Source organism: Anabas testudineus, chromosome 2 (assembly GCF_900324465.2).
Source record: "Anabas testudineus chromosome 2, fAnaTes1.2, whole genome shotgun sequence".
In the NCBI taxonomy this organism is placed as follows: domain Eukaryota; kingdom Metazoa; phylum Chordata; class Actinopteri; order Anabantiformes; family Anabantidae; genus Anabas; species Anabas testudineus.
Genome location: NC_046611.1, coordinates 6,460,543 through 6,486,204, shown reverse-complemented (window position 1 = coordinate 6,486,204; position 25,662 = coordinate 6,460,543). Strand labels below are relative to the sequence as shown.

The 25,662-nt window shown below is 40.4% G+C and overlaps 1 protein-coding gene across 7 annotated transcripts in view; it reads left to right on the top strand.

Moving 5' to 3' along the window:
- Positions 1-25,662, top strand: part of LOC113163766 (histone deacetylase 4-like) — a 53,348-nt gene that overhangs the window by 16,415 nt on the left and 11,271 nt on the right. For 5 of the 7 annotated variants that reach the window (XM_026362708.1, XM_026362706.1, XM_026362704.1 and 2 more), the window contains exons 3-12: positions 312-380; positions 8,148-8,470; positions 11,727-11,877; positions 13,452-13,575; positions 15,100-15,218; positions 21,460-21,588; positions 21,694-21,803; positions 22,557-22,691; positions 22,807-22,999; positions 24,766-24,989. In XM_026362708.1, coding sequence (XP_026218493.1) covers positions 312-380; positions 8,148-8,470; positions 11,727-11,877; positions 13,452-13,575; positions 15,100-15,218; positions 21,460-21,588; positions 21,694-21,803; positions 22,557-22,691; positions 22,807-22,999; positions 24,766-24,989 — 1,577 coding nt within the window. Of the gene's footprint in view, positions 1-265; positions 381-5,098; positions 5,271-8,147; positions 8,471-11,726; positions 11,878-13,451; positions 13,576-15,099; positions 15,219-21,459; positions 21,589-21,693; positions 21,804-22,556; positions 22,692-22,806; positions 23,000-24,765; positions 24,990-25,662 lie in introns of those variants that run through there. The other 2 variants (XM_026362703.1, XM_026362709.1) reach the window with 2 other exon arrangements.

Below are 25,662 nucleotides of genomic sequence, written 5' to 3'. Positions count from 1 at the left end.
CACACTGAACTCACACACGAGCGAGTGAAGGCTGCTCCCTCGGTATCCCTCAGATTTCAGTCTTATTTTAGAGCTCCTCTGCAGCCAAGCATCTCTGCAAATTCACAGCTCGCTCATTCACTGGTCATGGATCAGACAGTTGCTCAGGTGGCGCTAGCAGCACCGCGGCATGTGCTCGCCGCTGTGCAGATGACCTGAAGCCCACTCACATAGACTGTGGTCTTAACTGACTGATTAGCTGGTTTGTTGCTGGAAGCTTGTCTCAATGTTGCGGACCATATTTGAAGCAGAGTGTTCTCTCTCTCCCACAGAGGGGATCCTGGGAAAGGAGCAGCCGTTGGAGGTTCTGAAGACATCAGCGCTCAACCACATCCCAACAGGTTGGACTGTGTGTGTTTGTGTGTGCACAAGCTTTTGTAAACCAGATCCTGTGTTCATGTGTGTGTATGTGTGTGCGTGTGAATCTACGTGATTTCACTATTAACCACATCCTGTGTGACTTTGCATGCATGTGTCCGGTTGTGGTGATTGTTTCAGTCCAATTGCAATTTCCTCATATTTGACATGACCTCACTTTATCTGTTATTATGTCTCATGCATCAGCTTTGTGACAGTTTTAATTCACAAATATGGTTTATCTTATCTAGCGCTCTTTAAGTCCAAAGCAGAGCGCTGGTTTACTACTGTGTCTTATGTTTATGCAGTCATCTCATAGAGCCATTTTGCTGAATGGCAATCCAGCAGCCTGAATGTAGAAGCTCTGTTTGTGAGGTTATGTGAAGCTGTTGTCAGATGCCTGAAGAGAAATTGCCTGCCAAAAATATACAGCTAAAGCAATTGTGCATTTTTGTGATGTGTTTGCTGTTAATAAGTTCCAAAGACAGTTTGTTAGTGGAGAGCAACAAATCAGAGCTACCTTTTTAAACTGCCTTTGTGGATTGAAAAGATTTAAGAAATATGTTTCTGTCTCTGAATCCCCATCTGTGCACATATTATGTGTTCTCTGCTAAGACACAGACAAAATATCACTGTGTAAGTGTACTGAGAATATTGTCTCCTGCATCCAAAGAAAGTGACCATACTAATCATATGTGTGAGGAGGAGAGAGGTGCAGAGATGAAGCAACATGTAAGGAGGCAAGGATACAGAAATGAAAGGGGCACAGATGGAGATGAGGTAATCTAAAGAGAAAAGAGTGTGAGGTAATATATGCATAATGCTTGGTCTAATTCCACAAAGAGGCAACTCTGTTCTCTGTGTTAACATTATCTCACCACCGAGAGCAATATGGATTTTTACCTTACAAATAATGAAAATAGTAAATATGTGATTCAGAATTCACTCCTCATGCTGCTCTTCAGTTTTCCGTCCATGATTTGACACAGCAACAGTAGGCAGGTAGGTGCTGTTTAACACTTGAGTGACCGTAAGCTCAGTCAGCCTGTTGCTGTAGGAGAACAAATAAACAACTACAGTAAGTTGTTTGTGTACTTTGACCCAAAGCATCTTTCTCTTGTCCCAAACCTTCACAGGCTTCACATGTTCTCTCATGTTGTTGCTGGTGTTATTTTGTGCATGCCTCCGGCTAGGCTGATAAAATATTGAAATTCACTGGAGTCACTTCATCAGATATTCTCGAAATCTGTTGTCTTGGATACAGAGCTGCTGGGGCCTCCACGTTGGTAGCGTGTGTGACCCTGACCGTTTGGATCTGCTGCTCACAGGATGAGGAGAGTGCACCTGTCTAAGAGCATTTACAGCATAGTGCACTCTCTAACATCCCTCCACTGCAGCTTTAAATAGTTTCTTCATAGAAAATGCAAAATGCAATTGTTGCACCGTGTCATCTAATCTTAATGTATTCAGATTCTGGTGGAGGCATTTAAGCAAACTACATGCAGTGCTTTCTTTTGGAATGCAAAGCAGTGGTTGCTGCACCTGCAGGTTGAGCTACGTGACTCAAAGTAAAAGCCTGATTTTGGTTTCACACAATATAGTGCGGCTTGTTTTAATTAAAAGTGCTTTTTGGACACCTTAAACTTCTGTTTTTATTTTTTTAACCACTTATTTGACCTAATATCAAGTTTATAGTTATTAGAGCTATGATTCATGAGTGTAACTAATTAATTAAAATAATTTAAAGTTATTTTATAGCTTTAACAATAAATCCATTATTCGATTCAGCACCTTGTTTTATACATTGAAGGTGTAACATGTATTTCAACAGTCTTAACACTATTCTTGTGAAGCAGTTACACACGCTGTTGCACACGTCATCACATTGCTCAATCAAAGACAACACACTTTTGTTGCGGTTGCTACCAACTAGAGATGGCATCACGTTTTGTATTGAGCATGTGGAATGTATCCATGAAGGTATCTCCAGTTGAAGTTAGAAATAAAAATGTGTGTCCCTGTAATCGGGGAAGGATCAGAGAGCTACTATGAATTGGCCTTAAGTGTGAGGATTTAGACTTTTTAAATCTGGGACTGTTGACATGCTTTAAACCAAACCCCTGCTCAACAACAAGACATTTAAATTGTGAAATAATAAACCACAGGAATTACAATATAAAGTAATAGTAATTAAAAAAAAAACTGTTATAGTTGATTTAGTACATTCACAAGATCTGCAACACGTATAGGAAACTGTTAATGAATTTTAATCCTTTAAAAAGTAGGAATATCTTCTGACATTTGTACAATTATTTTAATAATTTAATAATTGAAAAACCATTAATTGATAAATAATACATTCATTAGCTGCAGCTCTGAACAGTATGCAGTAATGGGATCTAAATTTTCTTTACATTGTCCAAAGGCTGATCTGGATTTTTGCACGTACTGCTCCTCAGTCTTCACACGTCGACCCGTCTCTTTCTCGAGTTATGTCTCTGTCCCACATTTAACCATGTCTTTCTTCTTAAGCTGCAGTTCTGCAGACTGTTGTATGATGTCACTGAGTCCTTGACAAGTCGGAACTTGCACTTGGCAGAACCAGACTTACTACACCTCGACACGTCTTGTCTAGTTTTTTAAGAGGTCACAGCGCCGTTCCAAAGCTAGATCACTATCGTTTTTTGCTGCAAACTTATAACCACGAATAAGCTGTTATTATCTCCAAGAGTCAGGGCTTGCTTGGTAGTGAAGCTCTGATTCAGAGCAGCTGAGAGAGTCAGTGAGGGAAAGTAACACAGGCTGATGTTCACCCAACCAACCCTCAGAGAGCAATCAGCAAGCCAACCACAGCTATTTGCCAAAATCAACAGATGTGCTACTTGTTGCTTCTCATCTCGGTCTGCTGCTAAATTCACTTCATGGAACCCCGTGCAGAATATCTTGTCTTGTTTGTAATTTCTTTACTAAAAAAAAGATTTCAGCCTCATTTTTTACTGAAACCGCACTAAACAGCTCTGCTTGACCCAGTATGACATCTATTAAACCTAACGAGTGTGAAGCTCAGGCAGTCAGACCGTGGCATATACACTTGGTGAAATATCAAATCAGAGACGCCAGCCCTCTGCATTGTCTGGTATAAATAGATCTGCAATCCGAGCCAGAAGAGTTGTGGAGTGCGCCCAGGGGGTTGTAAACAAATTGTGATTTGTTGTGGGGAGATGGAGGAAAGAAAGGTGAGAGGGGGTGGGGGGTGCTACTGAGTGTGGAAGGACGCAGAGGATAGAAGAAGAAGAAGGTGGATAGAGCGTAGTGAGGAGAGGAACCTGCTGAAAGGGAAGGTGGTGAAGGAGTAAAGGTTCATAAACGGAGCTGAAGAAAAAAGCTTCCCAAGAGTGGAATAACCTGTAGTATTGTCACACATACACACTGGTGGTGAGACTGCTTTGTGCAGAGATGTCATCGGGATTCCCTCTCACACTTAAGAAATGCTCCACACTGAGAAATGTTTTAAATGCTCAAAAGAAAAAAGAGACCAGATGTACAAATGTAGGGTCTCCACTCTGTTTCCCTTTTCCTTTTGTCTCTGAAATCTGAGCTGAAACACGTTTGAGATCTTCAAGGAAGCTTTGACAAACTGGAATTGAACTGAAGTCCTTTTGTGTTGATCTAGGCAAAGTTGTCAGTTGTGTAAGACTCGTGAAGGCTCCTCTGGTCTCCCCCTGAGACAGCACGTTTGTCTTTGTTTTGATTTTGTGCATGTGCCCCTGCATTGTCTTCTATCTGGTGCACATCAGTAAACTGAGGTACATGTTTGACGTCACTGCTTGTATACAAAGATGGGCTGATTTCAGAGTTTATCTTTGTCAGGTGACAGCCAGATTAGTCTGACAGGCTTCTCATTGGCCACAACTGTTCTTTATAGCCCTGCCCATAGAAAGGGAGACATGCATGTGTCTTGTTGAGAATGTTCATAGAAACCTCCTTAAGTCTTAACATGTCCATCCAGTCATGCACATGTATGCAAACACATATAATCAAACTAAACTTAAAATGTATAATAGTTAATGTAAGAGACCTGTACAGTTGACACAGTGAATCAAGACATAATTGTGTTAAAAAAGAAACTACTACCACCAAATGTTACTCCCTAATTTTATTAAGACATCCAGTTTTTAAATATCTAGGGAGCCTCCATGTGGGGAAAGTCCTTACTCAGCTTTACCTGAAACCATTTTGTGGTTTTATTTGTTTGGGAAATGCAGGCAAATTCCAGGCCAGGAATTTGAGCGCACAGTATTAAACAGCACGGGAGAGACTGAGGGAGAGGGGGAGAGATGGTTTTTATAAGTAGTGGAGACGCCTGAAAGTGAGTGGGAAAAGGAGGTAGTGATATTCAGTGCACTACAAACTGGTGTGGAGGGTTTTCCTTGGCCCTAGAAGCAAAGAAAGCAGGTTGAGCGGGGGAAAAGAGCAGAGAGAGTAAGGAGAAAAGTGAGTGAGAGTGTGTGTGTGTGTGACGTTGGTTCCTGGAAAAGCAGAGGGCTGCAGAATAAACAGGCTGCATGCCTGAGACTGCCCTGTGATGTCACCACTGGGCAAACGAGGGATGAGGGGAGGAGAGAGAAAGGAGTAGAGCGAGAGGAGAGAGACGCCCATCAGGTTAAAACAGGAGAGGGGATGAACCAAGTGCCCAAAAGTGACTGAGGTGGAGAGCGAGAAGAGAAGTCAGTATAACAGGAAAGGGAGCGTACTGTTGTTAACTGCTACAGACTGAAAGAGGAAGGGAGGAGGAGGAGGAGGAGGTGCAGTGATAAGGAGGAGAGGACGAAGAGAGGAGGCTGCAGAAGAGAGGAGGAGGAGAGCGCTGATGGGTAACGACAACACACATTATCACCTCTCTCTCTCTCTGTCTCTCTCTGTATGTCCCGCTTTTGTGTGGAGAGCAATTAGCGCTGCCGATGTGACAGAGATGCCATATGAAGTGTGTTTGTGCATCTGTATGCGTCACCATCAAGTGTGTGAGGCTGTTTGTGTTGTGTCAGGGACTCAATATCTGTAGAAGAACATTTTGTACAGGGAGAGTGTGTGTGCACGAGTGCGCTTGTGTCTATGAGTTATGGATTTGCATTAGCCAAGATTGGAGCCACTAGAGCAGTTTTCAGTCATAATTACCTCGCTCCTGTCCTATCTTTCTTTCCTGTTCTAATAGCTGTAAGATTAAATAATTGGGTTGCTCTCATGCTTCCTAAAACTAATATTAGGTAAGAAAAATGTGCAAAAAGAGGAGAATTGATCATTTTTCCACCCATATGTCAGCGGTCACAGTGCATGTTTATCTTTGACGTCAGTTTTCAAGTGACCCTGAAGACTTAATATAGAGTTCCTGCTGCCTCCAGGCTTTAGCCAAGGTTTTTTTTAACAGTATGAAAGACACTCGGGCACTCAAACTGCAAGGTGACTTATTCAGAAATAGGTAAAATGAAGACACAGCTGCAGGAGAAAAACATTTATTTTGAAGAAATTAGAAAAGCAACGTCAGAAACCAAAGTGAAGCTGTAAATAAAATGTTTTGTTTCCATTCAGATTCAACTTATTGCTTCTCTACAGAACGATTCAAGATTGTAGGAGTTAATCTTTCCTATCAAACCCCCCTTTTTCACTTGCTCATCTTATCAACTGCCAACCTGTAACTGTTGTCGTTTCTAAAATGAGCAAAGGCCCAAGAACAGCCAAAAACTGAAGGCATCACTGCATTTAATTAAATAATGGGTAAGCCTATTCAAAAACAGCAAAGAAAAAAATCTTTTCTTTTCTTGGAAGGAAATTATTAGTGGGAGAAGAAGAAAGGAGATGAGTGAAAAAAGGAATGAAAGATTGCATCTTCTCATTTAGAAATGTCAAACCTCAAGTCCCGTGGGTTGACATGAAATTAGGCTAATTTTCACATTTTCACAGATTACAAGATTGTGCCGGCATATGACATATTGTTGTCACTCCCCACATGACAGCAGTCCTTAAGGACCTGTTGCATGTTGTTGCTCTGTTCTCTTATGGCGTGGATGAAAACAGCTGCAGGGATGTGTTTCACCTGCTGCACAAAAACACACTGGAGGAAGGGGAGATTTAAAAAACACCATGTGGATTTAATTGCCAGTGATGCACAGTAACTATTAGTGTGCACAGAGGGTGATGTTCAGAGGAAGAAAATGGCTCTTTCCAACCTTATGTCTGCAGTCTGTTTCAAGGATCTTCTGTTAATGCTTTATGGCTTTATTTTTCAGTTGTGACATGTTTCAGAGAACAACGTATCATAGATCAAATCTGAGGAGAGTATGTGTGAGTTGGGGTGTGACAGATGCTGGATGTTTGGCCTCATCTCAGAAAATGGTTTCAAAATGAAAAGATATCAGCAGTCTTCCAATAAAAATGCTTCTACAAAGGAGATGAGTCTATTTTTTGTCACTTTGGCACAGTAGACCTGAGTGGCTATTTGACAAGTAAACTGTATTTATGATCACTGGAGCCTCCTAAACGATACTTTCACTCTTCTGACGCGTGCATCCCAAGTTTAAATTTGCCACCGGGTAATACTTGTGATGTATTTTCTCATAAGTGGCTGTGTAAATGTACCTGCGCGTTTGTTTGTGACTCAGTGTATTAAGTGTCAGTGATGGTGTGTTTGCCTCTGTATTAACGCAGAGTTCCAGGCAAGCATCTCTGGCTCTCGCCACGCTCTCAGTAAACATGTAGGTAAATAATCAGCCAATCGACTCCTCTTTATTCAGATTTAATGGGGAGGAAGCCGCGAGATTGGAAGTCTTCCTGTGCAGTGATTTGTGGGTGGCTGGCCCGGCTCAAGGCCTGCACCTCGCTGGGTCAAAGCAATCTTTGTAAGATGTTGGCGGGTTTCATACATAACTGCAGAATCAGTCAGACGATTTCACAGACGAGCTGAAGGAATAAATGGCATCAATGTCAGTTTTTATTGATACAGATTATTAGTGTAATATCAACCTTTATTGATTCCCATTAGAATATTCTGTTGTCACCTCTTTCACAGAGAGGCTTTGACCCTTAAACCCTGTGCCAAAATAAGTGAGGTTATATGTAGACCCTGTGGCATTTTGAAATATACGCAGAAGAGCTGGTGAAAATGAGTGAGTCATTAAAATCACAAAGATTGATATTGATGCCAGATATGACAGGTGTCTTTTCATAACACTTTTGTATCCCTGTGCAGGTACACACATTAAGTAACATGTTGAAGAGCTTTGATTTTATCCCATTCAGAGGCACAGTGTCTCTCCTTGCACTTGTACTGACTAGTCAAACACAGAAGTGCCTTGTAGGCTCAATGTAACGCACAAAAACACATTGCAGTTCATTTGTCTGTGTCAATTTGCATTTTCTTACTTTTACATCTAAATGTAGCTAAGCACAGAGCACAAGATATTAATCCAACATCTAAGAACATACAGTACTATGTATGGCTTCATCAGGAGCTAAGAAGGTAGTGAAATCTCTTCAAAAAAACACGTTACTGTATCATGATTAGTTTTCTGTTGTCTGTCCTTGACTGTTTCCAAGAGCTCTGTTACTAATGAGGTTCTCAGTTTTGGTCATTGTGACGTTTGTCCAACTAACAATCAATACATATTGTCTATGAACTAACAAGATGATAAGGAAACAAAGAACCATCCACCAAGTGTGATCACATGTTGTTTCTGTGTCTTAATCTGTCTCTACAGTGGACATCAACTCGGCGCTGCCCTTGCGTCTCCCTCCAGCCGCCATCCCCATGGACCTACGCGTGGACCACCACCAGCAGCAGCAGCAGCAGCCGGTGTCCTCGCTTTCGCCGCCCGGCCAGCAATCGCCCGGCTCCCTTGGAACGGGCCAGGCCGGTGGGGGCGTGGTGGGAGCCTCGGTGCGCGAACAGCAGCTACAGCAAGAGCTGCTGACCCTGAAGCAGAAGCAGCAGATCCAAAGGCAGATCCTCATCGCAGAGTTCCAGCGGCAGCATGAGCAGCTGTCCCGTCAACATGAGGCCCAGCTCCAGGAACACATTAAGGTGTGACATTTACAATTTTATAGGGTTTTATAAATGCATGTATGCATATACGCATGGTCCAATTTGGTCAAATATTCAGTTCAGTTTGAATTGGTCCAATTTTCAGATCGTTTCAGATTTTCAATTTTCTTGTATCTACCACAAAAATGAGTTGCTGTATAATACTGTATAATACTGGTGAAATATGAGTCAATACTAATTAAATAGGTTGTTTTAATTGATTTTTCAATTTTCTGAGACAAATTTAAAACACTAAAATGAAAACAGCAGTTCTACTGATCATATGAACCCCAGAGGGATATTTTAGGAATATTTCTTAGGTGCTTCATGGAAAATCTCTTAACTCTTGAACTAAATTATTATATTGTGTACAGCACCAAGAAACAAAAATGGAACTGTGACTCTTAATCCAGCTTTAATTCACACAGCTGTTTTTTACCCAAATATTTTTTAATCTGCCATCCTCAACGTCCAGATGCAGAATAACGTTTCTTATCTGTGGAAGGCTTCTAGATAAGCAGAATGACTCACGACCAAATGTTTGTTTAACATACATATAGGGTCTGAATTCTGATTTTTGAAACAATCTTTTAAAACTGGGATTCATCAGATATAAATAAAAGATCTGTGCAAAAGAACAACAGCACGTTTTTATCTAAGTTCAAGAGACAACAGTCCAAAATCGACCCTTTTTAAAACTTTACTAAACAAAGCAGAGACAGCTTTTAATTTAGTCTGCTACAAGATTCATTAACAGACTAATCTCACCAACAGAGAGCGGCTTTGTCAGGTTTAAATTACTTTGCATTAAAAGTAAAGAGGGAGCGGAGAACGAGGAGGCAATTTGGTTTCATTTACTTTTGCGATATATAACAGCACTATAAGGATGTGTTTAGATTCAGAAGAAGTGTGAAAGCCAGACTTTAGTAGCATTGGTGGTGAGTTACATAACTAAACCCTTATGCACCAGTCCTTACTTTAAATAACAGCATCCAATAATACATAGTGTATATTCAGAAGAAGCCAAAAAATGTGTTTGTCTCCTTCAGTGGACAGATTTTGCTTTTGAAAGAACAAATAAAAAGGCAGTTTGAGCTAGAGCTGCTTCACATATCGAGCAGCGCATGAGATACAAGAGATCAAGCTACTGTAGGATCATATGCTCGTATCATAGTGACCTGGAAATACAAAGTGAATCTAGATCAGCACGCCCACACTCTGAAGCTTTAATACACCAGGCCCTCTGAGAGCACCGGAGTGCTCCTGTGGGGCTGAAATGTCATATAAAAATATTCCAGTGTTTGTTCTTTTTTACTGCTGTAATATGAATTGTAATACAGAAAGAACAGCTGAACTACTTTTTTCCAGGACTTAGAACTAAATGTCTAAAAATGGATTGTGGGGGCAGGAGATTAGATTGTGCAGGATTACATTAGTTTAAATGTAAGGATTTTAGTTTCTCGTCTGTAAGTTGATTTCACTTTTCTCCTTTCTTTCTGTATTCTGTGACTCTTCTTCCTTCCTGTCTGGACTTTTTTGCTTCTCTTCGCCCCTTCCTTCCTTCCTCTCGTTCTTTGTGTTTTTCTATCTTCCTTCCTTTGCTGCTTCTTCCTGATATCCTTCTATCTTCCTTCTTTCCCTTTCTCTCTTTTCTTTATTTCTTTCTTCCTGTCGTCTTCATGTTTTCTGTCATTTTCTTGTCTCTTTCTTCTTTACCATTCCTTCCTGTTCTTGTGATCCTTCTTCTCTTTCTTCCCGCCTACCTTCTGTTCTCCTTCCATATCAGTCTTTGTTGTCTCCTTCTCTGTCTTTAACATCCTCCTCTCTTCCTGCTTTCTAATCTTCCTTATGTTCCTTCTTACTTTCTTCCTTCCTACTGGCTTTCTTCTGTTTTTTCCTCTCTTGCTTTCTATGTTTTCATTCTTTTACATTTAAAATCTGCAACTCAGTAGTATTACGGATTCGCTGTTTTGTGATGTTGAGGGATGAGTGATGCTGTATAAGGAGCCGTCTGGCCTGTGGTGGGGCTGCAGGACCACTCAGGTGGAGGCCAGTGACGCACAGCCTGAGCAGGGAGGCCCGGCCTCAATCAGGCCCATTCACAGCCACTGTGTACATACAACACACACACAGACACACACACACACACACAGCTGTACAGGTATTAAAACATACATATCCTCTCAAATGTCAGCAAACACACAGTCACGCATGCCCAGTTCGCTTCCACATTAGGGAAAAGCAATACACTGTATGCACACATTCAAATTCTGCAAACACATATTTCTCGCAAGCAAACTCTGATAAAATGAGATTGTGAAGCACCTGAGAGTGTTAGTCAAAGGGAAACGTTTGTGAGTAGCTTTCAGAGCAGCAACAGTTTTGTGTATTTGTGTCTGTCTGCGTTACTTCCCACCCACTCAATCCCCCAACCCCAATCTTGACTGAAGGACAAAAAAGGATTGAGGCTTCGGGTTGGAAGCGGGCCATCCAGAGAGCCGATGTGCTTTTCTCATGACCACCGCCTCACCTTCCTCTCACCGTCAGCCACTAATTTATTCACAGCCTCTTCTGAAACATTTGATTTGCCCTCACAGTAACCACAAGTGCATATCCCAGCTACTGAGCCTCTATTTACAGTGTTTAAAGACACCATCAGGAGTTGATTACATGCAGTTACAGTAAATTGATCAAATATTGCCATTGGGTGTGTGATGATAAGGGGTAGACGGCGGTAAAGTGTCGGTTCCTTGGCACGTCAGAGAGAGCTCATTATGTAGCTGGCTAGTACCATCACAGAAAGCTTGCCTATTTATTGTATATTACAGAGACATTAAAGAGCGATTGGGACTTGATTTGGTGCCTCAGGTCCTCAAAAAGCATTAAGGCTTTGATGAAGGTGGTAGCAGGTTGTTGTAGCACTTAATTGATGCTCTTTTCCACAGTGACTCACACTGAGCTCTAGGTCTGATTCAAGGACACTTCAGTGGGATAAAAACGTGTTGGTGAGCACATTCTGAATTTTATGGGGAATTTATTTTTGACCTTCTGCTGACAGGACAAACCCCTGAGTTCACATATTTTACATCACAAACATTTATCAGCTGTTGTTCTCCTGCTTTTCTGGAGTAAGGATGAATTGAATTACGTGTCTTGTGAAAGCCTCATCCTGAGTGAAATAGTTTGTTTGTTTATTTGTTTGACGACTTCTATTAGTTGAGTTTTCACTGACGTGATTCTTATGGTTTTCCTGCAGCAACAGCAGGAGCTCCTGGCGTTGAAGCACCAGCAGGAGCTTCTGGAGCACCAGAGGAAGATGGAGAACCATCGTCTGGAACAGGAACTGGAGAAACAACAGAGGGAGCAGAAACTGCAGCTGTTGAAGAACAAGGAGAGAGGACAAGAGAGTAAGTTTCAGCAAAGATGAGATCAGCCAAATCAAGTCAAACCCCCCCCAAAAATGGGTTTGTCTAATAGATATTTGTGATTTGGAGCAGATCAGAGTTGTTTTCACACATATTTGTACATTATTACATTAGTACGGTAGTGTAATGTAGTGCAGAAATCACACAAAACCACAATTTTATCTGAAATTTAAAAAATATCTCCAAAATGCAACTTAGTCTGACACCTAATTTAGACTGTAGAAGGGTTTTTTTCACACATTCCATGCAGCATGTAGTCACACATTGCCACATTAAAGTAAAAGCAGCAACAAACATTAAGGATAAAACATGAGAACTGCAGAAAAATTGTGTTTCATAAATCCAGTGCTACAACAAGAAGATATCAAGAACACAGAAAGGAATAAGAAACCGCTCCACGATAGTAGCATTCAGCTTCATTCATACTGTATTTTAGTGGCTTTTAAATCACAATGTAATTGCTAAACATCAGTTTAAAACTGATGATGCTGATGGCTGTCTAAACATATTAGTGAGGGTTTCTGGGACACCTCCATCACTGCAGTCGACAGATAAAAACTTTTGTTTACCATCTTGGCAGTCAGGCAGTTTGGTAGCATTTGGCAGGAGTGCAGAATTGTTTGTGAGAACGCTTCATTCAAGACATTCCAAGGTTGAAAGGACCGTTAAGATCAGTATTGCATGTCTGCGTATTTCCATTTTACTTGGAGAACCTGCGTATTTACTGTGGTAAACGAACTGTATTAGCCGGTGGCCTTGGTTAAGCCGAGTTATTACCGCTGCATGCTGGATGTCTCTCAACAGTTCATTGAAAGTGAGTGGACAGGAGTCCTTGAGAGCAGTTTACACACTATATGGAAAGTGGTTACCCATCGGGGCTGTGTCCGTGCAGGCTCAGTGTATGTGTGAGAGAGAGAGATTGCACAGCATGTTTGCTCTCACATGTACCTGCACGAGTGCGGTTTGTTGCCTCAGTGCCCTCAGTTTTCGCAGCATTTTGCATCGTTTTCATTTCTTTTTTCTGCACCCTGCAAAATCCCACTCCTCTGGTTGTGATCATGAAGCTCTGGGTCTGTGTCAAGAAATATCACACTAGAAGTTTATAGACTGATTATGAGGCAGGAATAAGGTTGCACCCAATGATTATTTTCAATATTATACATTAATTGATAGATACATTAATTGTTTGGTCTTTATGTCAAAATATAGTGAAAAATGTGAATCTTCATTTGTTTGTGATGTGTTTATAATGTTCTCACCTACCTGGATTGATAAAGTTGATCTTATCTTTATATTATCTAATTTCAAAATGCCGAACATGCCAATTGTCCACGATTTATTTTTGCCATGTCAGCTTTGATATTCTACAAGGTCATAATAATAAGTAGATGTGACTGATTTGGGGTTTAAATTGTCCATTTTTCTGTTGGTCCAAATGATTTCCTACTGTAATAATGTAATTACTACTGTAATGTACTGATGGCTCTTATAGCTAATAGTAATAGGTCTTAAGGACAATCTCAATGTAAGATTTGTCTTCTCACTTCATCCATTAGGTGCTGTGGCCAGTACTGAGGTGAAGATGCGTCTCCAGGAGTTTGTCTTGAACAAGAAGAAGGCGCTGGCCCAGCGGAGCCTCAACCAAGGAGGCCTCCCCAACGATGCTCCCTACTGGTACCGGTAAGAAACAGTTAGTTAGCTGGTGATATGCATCATACAGTAAAGCACAACTTCATGGCATATTTGAAATGTTCACCCAGTTAAATCACCTGTTCATTTGCAATCTGGAAAACAACACAATGGCTTGGCTGCCTGATTCTTTGTAATGATTGTAAGCAGTAGAAGACAATAGATGCTAACTGGAGATCCTCATAAGTTTGGATGCTAATTCCCTCTCTGACAGCAGATGAATAATGTATTGTTTGTGTCTTAATCTGTCAGTGAGCTTCCCCTCTTCCTCACCTGCCATTTTGTTTGAGCCTGACTGAGAGATGGATCGAGCAAGGTTATAAAACAAAGATGCGAATACACATGCACGCTCACACACAAACACGAGAGAGCAGGATATTGAAACCTGATGATAGGGGCTCTTACACTGAAGGCTTGGCCTTGAATGTTTATTGTAGCATCTCTGGAGCCATTTGCAGGTGTGTACAGTTGCTGTTTCCTCCTTTTTTTAGAGTTGCACTTCACGTAACCATGTGTACTCTGCATGAATGAAAACATGCAAACCGAAGAATTTGTTGTGCTAATAAAAATGTCAGTCATATTTGGATAAAAATATGCATGTGTCACTAATTCAATAATAGGTCTTACATTTGCAGTTTTTGAATGATTTGCAGTGTTGGATTAAGTCTTAAGATATGTTTCAAAATTAGTTAAGTTAAAGTAAGTTAAAATGTAGTTGCATTTGAAGTGCAAAGTAAAAGAATTAAAGGTTTTAGAAGGTCAGCTTACAAAAATTCAGTATAAGAAAGCCATTATGTCCTTCATGTAGATTTATTTTGCAATGTAATGTTTTTAATTTGAATTACCCTGTAAAAAATTGTATGTAACCTGAAGCCCTGAAAAACAAATAATAAATTAATTAAGTACCCTAAATCATTTTAGGTTTTTAGTTCAGCAGACGAGAGTGTTTCCAAATTATGTTCTTCAAGGTTATGTATTTAATTTTTGCACTATAAAAGCACTAAAACCGTAACAAATACATAACCAAATAAATAATCTTACATAATCTCAATGTGTGACCCAGTGAAACACCCACAAGCATTGACTTTCAACAGCTAGAGGTGATAAAAAAGTGTCTCTTTCTATATCCTGCCTCTCTTTTTCTGTGCTTTCTCTCCCTAATGTAAATTTTCTCTCCTCACTGGACTCATCGGCCCCCTCAGTTTTGGAAGCAAAGAGTGTGTACATCCGCTTGTCAGGAACATGCATTTGGGCTGTAGCCAGCTCGGCTTAACTTTTCCTACAAACACTACCTTATTCTGTAGGCAGTGAACAGATGGCAGCACATGTCTGCAGCCTTGCCAAGGGATTTGTGTGATGCTTTAATCATACAGATCTATGACAGCCATAAAGTTTGTTACTTTGTTGTGATTAATCATTCAGTCACATGTCCACAGAGTTATCAGTGTTTGGCCTTATTCGCATGCTGTACTGAAATTGGCACCATCTTTAACATTGTGTTTGTTTGTTCTATAGCAAAACCCAGCACAGCTCTCTGGACCAGAGCTCACCTCCACAGACTGGTGTGTCTACCTACAACCACCCTGTTCTGGGCGTCTACAACCCCCGGGATGATTTCCCACTGCGAAAGACTGGTACATCACACACCAAACATACACATGCTTACACACTTGGCAGTTCAGAGTCTGTCTACTTGCTTCTATGCAGGCTCACGTTTAGAGAGGATTGCACACACACACTCATTTGGGAACTGTAACATTACAGTAGCTGCTATGCACACTCACGTCTAGCATAATTTAGATGGCATCAGAGCTCTGCACCATTAATCACATTCACATTAGGCTGTCAGGGTCTCCCTGCATCCTGCATGAGAGAGCTAGAGAGCGTATAAGTGTAGGTGGTTCAAGAGTTCAATAGAGTGAGAGTTCAATAGAATGAGAGAGGTTTTTACCATTTTAGCAGTGACTGTTTTATTAGATCTTAAAAGTTCTATAACCTTAGGGGTTGTTTTGAATAATTTGGCATGTAGCAGTTTTTTAAGAAACTTGAACTTGATGCTGACTGTGTTACAATTACAGAATTAGCCTTGTTTAGTCTAGATTTGGAGAGGGTATTATCTACTCATGTCAGATTATTTATGGTTTCAAGTTGTTTGCTATTATTACTGATACTGTAGGTTGTTCAAGTGCTCAACACTGGCGGCCTTTCTGCTGCCTTTAATTTGTTTGATAATTGCATATTAAAACTAAGTAGCTCTGACAGATCTTATTTGAGTTGGGAGTCAGTTGGGACCATCTCCTCTTGTAGTGCAACAATTACTTTTGGGGTTCCCCAGGGCTCCATTCTTAGCCTTTTATTGTTTTCAATTTACGCTCTAGCTCTCGGTCAAGAAATTCACAGCTGCACTATTTCTTTTCTCTGTAATGCTGATAAACCCATCGGAACTTTCTCCAGTGTACTTACTTGCTAACCTTGCAGACATTAAGGCAGTAATTTAATAGTGTTAAATGCTGATAGGTTTTAGTCCTGTTTGCAAATAGGCAAAAATTGTTGGGGTGGTTTTTAATTTAAAATTAAATTTTGCTAAACATTTCTGGGACATAACATATCTTCCTTAAATGAATTCCTTTCACAAGCCTATATTCATGTGTTTGGGCCCAGACTCCCTCTTTGCTATACTTTCCAACAAATTAAATTACTCCTTTTAGCTAGAACAAAATGCTGCCGTCACTTTCTACCAGTTTCTGGCTCAGCGGGGTATACACTGCTACAGAAGGCCATTTAGGATAGTTTTACATTTTCAAAACAGTTTTCAGCCTCCTGTAACTCATTACTTATATTACTTACTACAAAATCAACTGAGCTTTTCTGTTAGCTGTCAGTGTAATCACAACGTCTTATTAATTTAGGTACATTTTTTATCTAGTTTTAGTTCAAAGGACTGATTACCTGTGTCCTCATTTATGAACTAAATAAACTTTTTATATTGTTAATATGTATGATTGCCATAGCTGCACCACTACACAGAGTAGATCCAAGTGCATGTTTTCTTTTTAGTGGGTGACAGACCTTGTCAAAAGTCATTAAACTCTGCAAAATGTACTGCTGGAAAAAATGTTTTCTTGTGGCCTACAAGTTAACGTCTTCAAGCTTTAGTGCTCAAAGTACAGAACCCTTTACAGAGTAAAACCAGCTGTTTGCAGTGTGTTTTTGTCAGGTGTGTGTATGTGTGTAGCTTTGTGTCTGTGTAAAGTGTGAGTGGTATGTGCGGTGGTGTAGCCATGAAGCAGCGGTTGTCTTACAGTGCAATTATTCACTTAGTGCAGCGGCAGGCAGCTACAGCCAGCGCTCTAGGCCTGTTGACTCTGAGCCTTCAGGCGGCTGGATACGAGCAGATAGACCACAGTTGACACTGGCCTACACAGCTACATTCCACCCTGTGAGAGCGGTATACGAAGAAGAAGAGAGGAAGAAAGGAGGCGAAACAGAATGTTGAAAAGGGAGGCAGGAAGGGTTGATGAGGTGTGAAGAAAAAAGAGCGATGATCAGGGAGATGCAGAGAGAATGAAAAGTGGGAGAGATTTCAGTGGTTTCAGTGACCATTTTAAATACCTCAACAGACGTTTTTCTTTTCAAGGAAAACATGTAAGGTAAAAGATGTCGCTTTCATTAGAGAGAAATAGTGTAATAGATGAGAACACAGAAAATAAGAGCTGGAAAGCAGGATTTGAACTAAGTCCAGGAAATGACACAATTATACCACACTCCCAAAAACCTTCTTCATATAGAGAGAAGTAAAAAAAAAAAAAAAAGATGAGAAATTGGCAAGGAGTAAAAAGATTGTCCCTTGATTTCTATAAAGCTGAGGATTGTGCTCACTTGTAGAGAGAGGGGAGAACCTGTGCCACCCTGATATTTGCCCACAGCAATGACGTGTTTTGTGGGGTTTACTTATGGTAATGCCAGCTGAGGAGAGGTTAGAGGCTCTTTTATATCACCGCCTAGCCATAAAGCAGCAGACTGGCACCCAGGGTTCCCAGCAACGGTCAAAGGAAACAACAGCACTGTTTGTGCATCTCCCATGTTACAGTTTAGCAATTTAGTGCAGCTGATACTCTCACTCGTAGCGCAATTTAACCAGTGTGACAACACCTATTTTATCAGAAATACCCCAAAAGGGCAACTGGTATCTGTTTATAATGCAACAAAGTCATGATGTTTTAATCAAGAAAAAATAAATAATTACATGCTTTTAATGTGAAGTAGTAGCAGTCGAGAGCATTTGGATGGCATTAGTAGTAACGTAATACAGCTGTGATTCTGTGTTAGTAAACAGTAACCAACGAGGCTAAAATTGGTGAGATGAAATTAAGAATAATAGGTAAGCAATTTGAATCCATAGTGGAAATGTCGGACTCCACCACTAGCAATAACTTAACTACAACATTAAAGAGAGGTAATTGCAGAGTATAAATACATTGAACGGCTGTTGCTGAAAACATTTTTAATGATTGTAGCTGTAATGTCCTGAAAACCTGAGTGACAGCCAAATCAAAGCCTTTAAAATCACAAAATCATTTAGGGGTTAGAGTGCATCACATGAACACACAGGGGGCCTTGTCTGGAGTATGTTCTCACATACACATGATTGCCTCTGAATGAGGTGGACGGGAAAGTTTGAGGCCCTTCAACTTAGCGCTTGTTCATAAAGGCAGCGCAAGGCATACTGTTCCAGTCTTTTCACTGATGTTTTTGTAGCTTAACTGGGGCAGCTTGTCCTTCACATGGATACAATGGCACATAGGCAGAGTGGTACTGTACAGTACATGCCTTGGTTGATAACCAGACTGTACAGCTCTCCCATGAATACAAAGCAACATGTTCTGAGGCTCATTTTAACGGGGCGACAAAGCACTCTGTAGTGTGTGATTATATGAGCTTACGCTTCCCTTAAGCCATTTGTGGGTAGTTAAAATAGAAGTGATTGGGACATGTTACAACTTTTTTAATCTATATAATTTCTCTGCACTATTATAATGAAAATTAAAGAAGTAAATCTGAAACAGAGGAAATTAGAGACATACACTGCCCGTTCAAAAAAAAAAAAAGTCATCACCTGGATTTAACTGAGCAAATAGGTGAGAACCTCCCATCGGATAATTACTGCATGGATGATTATGTTTCAGCTGGTAACAAGTTATTTAACCCTAACTATTGCAGTGAGTAGCTTCTCATTTCTTAAACAACCATGTCTGAAGAGACATACTGTGGTCGAGGAAAAGGTTTCAGAAGTGATGCACCCATCATGCCTAGGCCTACTGTACAAGCCTGTGGGGGCAGTGCTATGATCTGGGGTTGCTGCAGTTGGTCAGGTCTAGGTTCAGCTACGTTACGTGGCCAAAGAATGAGGTCAGCTGACTACCTGAATATACTAATTGGACTTGCAGTGTATATAACACAGCCTTTCTACATGTAACTGATGTCTAATTTTCTTTCTGAGACATCACCTTGTATCTTAGCAGCTACTTTTCTGAAAGCATCACATTATGTTGTTTTCTCTTTAGTTCTTTGACAGAACAGACGACACCTCTGTTCATGGGTATTGATATTTTCTCCATCAATACTACTTGGCTTGCTCTATACCTTTGTCGTGATTATTTGGGGTGCTGTCATACTGAATCATTCGCCTTTTAAAATTTGTTTTCACTCTGCTGAAGCAGGAACCAAAACCTAATTACTGCTTCAGCTGCCTAATTACTGTCTCTTGTTTTTTTATTTTAGCACAGCATTTGTTCAGTGTTCTTCACTAACAGACACTCTCACCATTGATTTCTGGTAAAAATAGTTCTGTCATTAGTCGTGGAGACTGTAAATGATATGATGCCGTCTAATGACTTTTCATAGTTTGATCATTTTTAGAAAATGAAATCAGATCAGATAGGGGTTTTAACCTTTTAACATTCAGCTTTGACTGTGACTGGAAATACATGATTAAGCTTTTTGTTTGGGTTTAGCACAAAATTATTTCAAAATCTCTTGTGATTCTTGATGAAAATTGGGTTGATCAATAAAAACTTATGGCTCAGTTTTATAATCTTTGCTTCAGCTTTTGTTCTTAAAGATGATGATGGAATAAAAGTTAATAATAATAGTAAAATCTATAATTAACGAGTTTCTACGATTTTATTTTCAAACCAAGGCCATCATTTTTCTCTTTTTATAACAGTCACATTATTAACTTCATCATCTCTGCTGTGCAAAAGCACCCAACTGTCACTACTCAGACTTAGGCTGGTTATTTAAACTTGTCTAAGAGCTACTGCAAAGACGTAAAATCCCATTTCATTTAGGTTGAATATTCTTAAAAAGCAAACTTTGTATCAGATATAAACATAAATGGTACGTACAGTAAGTTATGCTAGTTAGATTTTAGCGTGTATGTTTGGTGAACCATTTTTATGGCACAGTTAATATTAGACAGCAATCCTGATTATGGTCTTAAATAAGTTTGACTAAACTTTATGCTAATGTGTTCTAGCTCTGTTGGGCAGAACTGCTATTACATGTCATTCACTTGAATTTCTAAGAACCTAAAAATCAAAATCAGGTGCAGGGATCATTTGAAATCCAAAGTAGTAATAAATTGGCTTCATAAACTTCCTTCAAAATTAATTACTGTGCTGTCATCTTGACTGAGCTCTATTTTTTCCTGACTCTTAATGCGAACAAACTCATTTTATTATTTCTGAAAGGAATTCTCAAGGGAGTTTGCTCCAGGGAATGTAGCTTTTCAGTATCTGCACCTTTATCCTCGGTTTTAAAATAAAAAAGATATACAGCACTGAAGTAGAAGATTAATGTGGTTGTTCCTTAATCAGGGTTAGTGGTGTACTACATTTGCATTTATACTTTCTTTGATGATTAAAAATTGGATAATGAATGGGGAAATCATCCAAAGCCACTGATTGGCAGGGCAAAGTAAACTGAGCATTAGTCTTGATAGCTGGAGCCAAGGTGACATGATGTTTCTTTCTCCCTGTCTCCATTTACAAGTCTGTGACAGCGAACACAAAAGACCAAAAGGCCTTTAGGCATTGCTCCCAAATTGGAGCTAATTGCTTTTTAGCCCTGCTGACTTTGGAAAATGGATCAGATTAAAGCATGTAACCGAGTGTCTCCTCATAATTTTCATAACAGTGCTGCATGACAGATCAATGTGAAGAGCTCCCAGTTTGAGCTAAGAGCCTGTCAGATTGTAGCTCAGGTAACTCTCCTACCCTTTTGATTGATTTGTCCAAAGCTGTACCACCACCAGTTGTCTGTGCAACAACACAGATACTGACATGGTTATCGGTGTCTGAGCTGGAGTTGGCAGGTAACAAAAAACGCCTAGTGTGAGGTAGTAGAGTGGAAATAGATGATTGTGTGGTAGTTTGACACTTGTGATGACACGCTGTAAGTCATAGTGGTGTCCAGGGGAGAAAATTCCCAAATTATCCAAAGATGTCAACTTTTAATCTTTGTCAGGCTGCAAGATCCAATGGCACAACTTCGTATAGGTTTTCATTAAGAAAGTGCCTGAAAAACTGAAAGAAGATGCTCAAAATTCTCAGAGATGTTTGTTTTAGTTTGGCTGATGTTTGTGTTCTTGTAGAGATACAATTCAAGTTTATGGCAAAATAAATAATAATAATAATTTATTAATTTTCAGTCATGTAGATACAATTTTAGGTTTCTGATTAAATTTTATTCTTCACTAAGTGATTTGTGCTTTATCATGCAAGTTAAGATAATTATTGAATTCACTAAGTAGTAAATTAGCAGTCAGACTATGAATAAATCAATCAGTCACGTCCGTTTCCATCCTTCTTTCAGCCTCGGAGCCCAACCTGAAGCTGCGCTCCAGGCTGAAACAGAAGGTGAGCGAGCGGAGGAGCAGTCCGCTGCTGCGTCGTCGAGACAGCCCAATCACTACTGCCAAGAAGCGCTCACTCGACATGGCAGGTAAGAGACACACAAACATACAGCTTTCCAGCTTCTCTCAGTTTTATTTTAGGGTTCTGTGCTTTCTTGTGTGTATTTGATTTGTTTTTTCTGTGTGTGTTTCAGACTCTGCGTGTAGCAGTGCCCCCGGCTCAGGCCCAAGCTCCCCAAATAACAGCTCCAACAACATCCCCAATGAGAACGGTATCACTGTGTCGGTCTCCAACAACACAGAGGTACAGCAACACACACAAATATAGAAACTAACTTGTCGTTTCAGTGCACTCTAGATTTAGACTGATGAATAAAGCTGCTGACAATTTGAAGTATTATTATTGACTGTGTATCATCTAGCTCTTATACAATGATCCTAAATATATTCACAGATATAAATAATCTGTGAATCCAGCACAGTCACAAACTATTGCACTTTTCAGCTTAAGTGAATTATTTTAACCCCAGTTGAAAACAAAATACTTTGGAAACACTGAAGATTTGTTATTTTAAGCATATAACAACAATGAAATGTTATGTATCATGATACAAAACATGAGTTATAAAGAGCCTCACTAAAGAAACTTTGTATTATACCAATCTTAGCAGGCAGGAAAGTATAGGTAAAGTACAAACAACTTATGTAACGTGTCAAAGTAGCTTTGCTTTGTTTTTGTGTGGGTGCCTAGCTACACAGGTGCTAGTTATTAGCTTTTAAAGTTAGCAGCCTATAGCATGTACAATGGCTCCGAGGGAAGATGTCCAGATGATGGGTTGGCAGAGGAGGAGGACAACGAAGGAGATGGCAGGATGCTATTTGTGGCAGTCATTAGGAGCACTCAAACAGTGTGGAGGAGGCTTCTGGTGGTAACGATATTATGCCACCAAATGTAGCTCTTTCGCTATCTGAAGACAAACTGTAAATTGCTTGAATTGAAGTGTTGGACGCTTTTCATGATGCAAACACAGATAAATAATTTAAATCTACATCCCAGGCGTCTCTGGCCCAGAGGCTGTGCAGCGCTGCTGAGCGAGGCTCCGTTAACCAGCTGTCCCTCTACACTTCACCATCCTTACCCAACATTACCCTGGGGCTGCCCGCCACTGCCACAGCCACTGCTGCTTCCAATGTAAGGAAGAAACTGCTGCCAAGCAGTTTTAAATGTGAATTAGTTTATGTGTAGTTTATTAATTTGTGACTATTCAAAATCAACTTTCACCTTCCCTGCTGTTCATCTTGTCTAGGTGACCTCAGCTCAGCAGGATGGAGGTCTGCAGCCAGCCCTTTCCCTCAGCCCTCCTTTTATCTCTGGTGGTCATTTGACCCCCTACCTGGCTGAGGCGGGAGCGGGAACAGGCGGACATGGTGCACACAGTCCCCTACTCCAACACATGGTGCTCATGGAGCAGAGCCCGGCACAGAGCCCCCTGGTGACAGGTGTGAATGATAAGAGAAGTTTTACAAAAGCTAGAAGTGATTATTAGCAGTAGAAGCAGCATTTCTAACTGGCTTAGTGGTATTAGTTTTGGGAAAATTATGGCAATGAGAGGAAAAACAGCAAATCACTAATTGCAATGGTCACCAAAAAATAAAATGATTATACGTGATCCATACGTTCTGTGATGCCACACACAAAAGGAAAACCATCACCAGACATGTGTCCCACTGGTACACTGTGCCTCTTCTCACACTGACAGGCGTCCATTCATTAGCTCAAACTAATGAGCTCCTTTCATATATCAGCGTACGCTATCACAGTGTGACATGGTTGCATTGTTCGCCCTTTCCCATCAGCTCATTCACTGACTGCCACATTGCTGCTATTTTCAGCAGGGCAAAAGCAGTGAATGGGCAATGACGCACATACAGACGCATGTATGTGTGTGTCTACGCACAAAAACATACAGACAAGGACATGTGCACGCCCACACACAGGCCCAGATGCAATAAATTACCTCTCAGTTTAGACAAGGGAATCATGTTTTTAGCCATCAGAAAACCTCTATATCCAAGTAACACAAAGGTTACAATTTCATATCAGCTCCTATTTCCTACAAAATCTTTGTTGCTCCACTATGCCATGTGTTTGCTATGCGTCAGCAGGCTTTTTGGAAGCAATTTAAAAATACTCTGGTAGTCATTTTCTCTCAGATTTGCACAGTAATCAAGCTTCTCAGATCATTTCCCAGACTCAGTTGAGTCTGTTTTCTTACTCTTCTCACCCCAATGATACACTGTAAAAGGACTAAGATCTTCACTTTTCCCAGCTTGTATCATCACAATAGAAGAACCACAGTATGGCAGCACAGATGGTAGTTTTAATTTGGTTCACAGATACATCTGCTAACTAATCTTAGGTCCAATACCAATACGAGTGAAATTAAGACTCCCATGTGTTAATGTGTGTGCATCATATAGTTGTCTTAAATTTTTGGACTTTAACGTGAATCTTATATATGCTTTTTTCATCTATTTTAAACTGGACTGTATAGTCCTCTCTTTCATGCAGACCTGAACAACATCAACCTCCCCTGACTGGACAACACAACTCTCTGAGCTGACACCGGTGTCTGCTTTTGATTTTTAATCTGGAAAAACGTAGCGGCTGTTTTGGAAATGCTGTCATATTTCCCCTAAACTAGCTACCAAAATAGACCATGAAGTCCCGCAACCATGAATCATTATGACATCTAGTCTAAATATTTCATAAGGTTCAGGTGCTTGGAGTGGTGGGAAGACACATCATCATTAAAACACTCACTATAGATTTCTGAAGTTCATCTGCAACTATGCACTTTTTTTTATGTGTCATGTAGTTAAAACAAATTAGCAAGATGTAGTATTGCATTGGGAGGGAAGTTAGATGGCCATTGTGTGCAGTAGGGAGCAGATCCTTAATAAAATCAAAGATAACTTGTATAGAGACGAACACTGAGGTTTATGTATTATAAAAATCCAAAGATTCAGTTTAAGAACAACACATTATTTCACGTAACCAGTGCTACAATTATAAAGTCCAAAGTTGAGCCTGACAATGCAGCTGGAGAAATGAATGTCTTTGTGTCCTGACTGAACATACACCGTGACCCATGTCAGACTGTATCAATGCCTCCACTGTCCTGCTTTTCTTGACAAGCCAAGCTGGTTGTAGTATCTACTTTTCGCTTCCTCTTGTAACTAAAGCATTCCTTGTTGTGTCCTAGGTGTGAGTGGCCTATCCATGTCGTCTGCAGCTTCCATGGCCAAACTGCAGCGGCAGCACCGGCCCCTGGGGAGGACCCAGTCGGCCCCGCTGCCCCAGGGGAGTGCCGCCCAGGCTCATGCTCAGGCCCTGGCACTACAGCAGCTGGTGGTCCAGCAGCAGCACCAACAGTTTCTGGAGAAGCACAAGCAGCAGTTCCAGCAGCAGCAGCTCCACCTCAACAAGGTACTGAAGACACTTTTCATTTGTCATACTTAAAACACTTTTTCCACACTGTTAGAAAAAAAACACTCAACTCCTTTGTACTGCCAAGAAATACATTAAAAAGAGAAAAATAGTACATTTAACTAAGCTGTACAGTATTACAGTAACTGATGAGTTTCTATTTAATCGCAAATTATGCTTTATGCTGTCATTTTATGTTGTTATTATTGATATATAACATGTTATAAGGGAGGTTATAGAAGAGGCCGCATATCTGACATCAAATTCAAATAAACAGATAATTAATTAAGGACATAAGCCACAGTGGAGCTGTGCAGGAGCTGAAGAGTAGTTGTTTGTGTTGTTTGTGTAGGTGGCAGTCAGTAAAACAGCCAGTAACACATTATTTTGTGTGTGTGTGTGTGTAAATTCCTTGATTTTATTTTGGTGTTTTCTCTCTGTTTCTCTTCTCTGTAGTATTTGTGTTTGTGAGTAGGCGAAGGCAGGTATGGGTTAACATGTATAGCAGAGAGTGAATGTTTGCATCTACATCTCTGTGTGACTGTGAGACAGTTGCCATGGGCTGCGAGGTAACTGTGTGGTGCCATGGCAACAGAGCGGAAGTCTCTGCCTTATATGGTCAGGGAGGAAGCAAGCAGCCACTTCTTTACCTATTCGAGCAGAATACTCACCA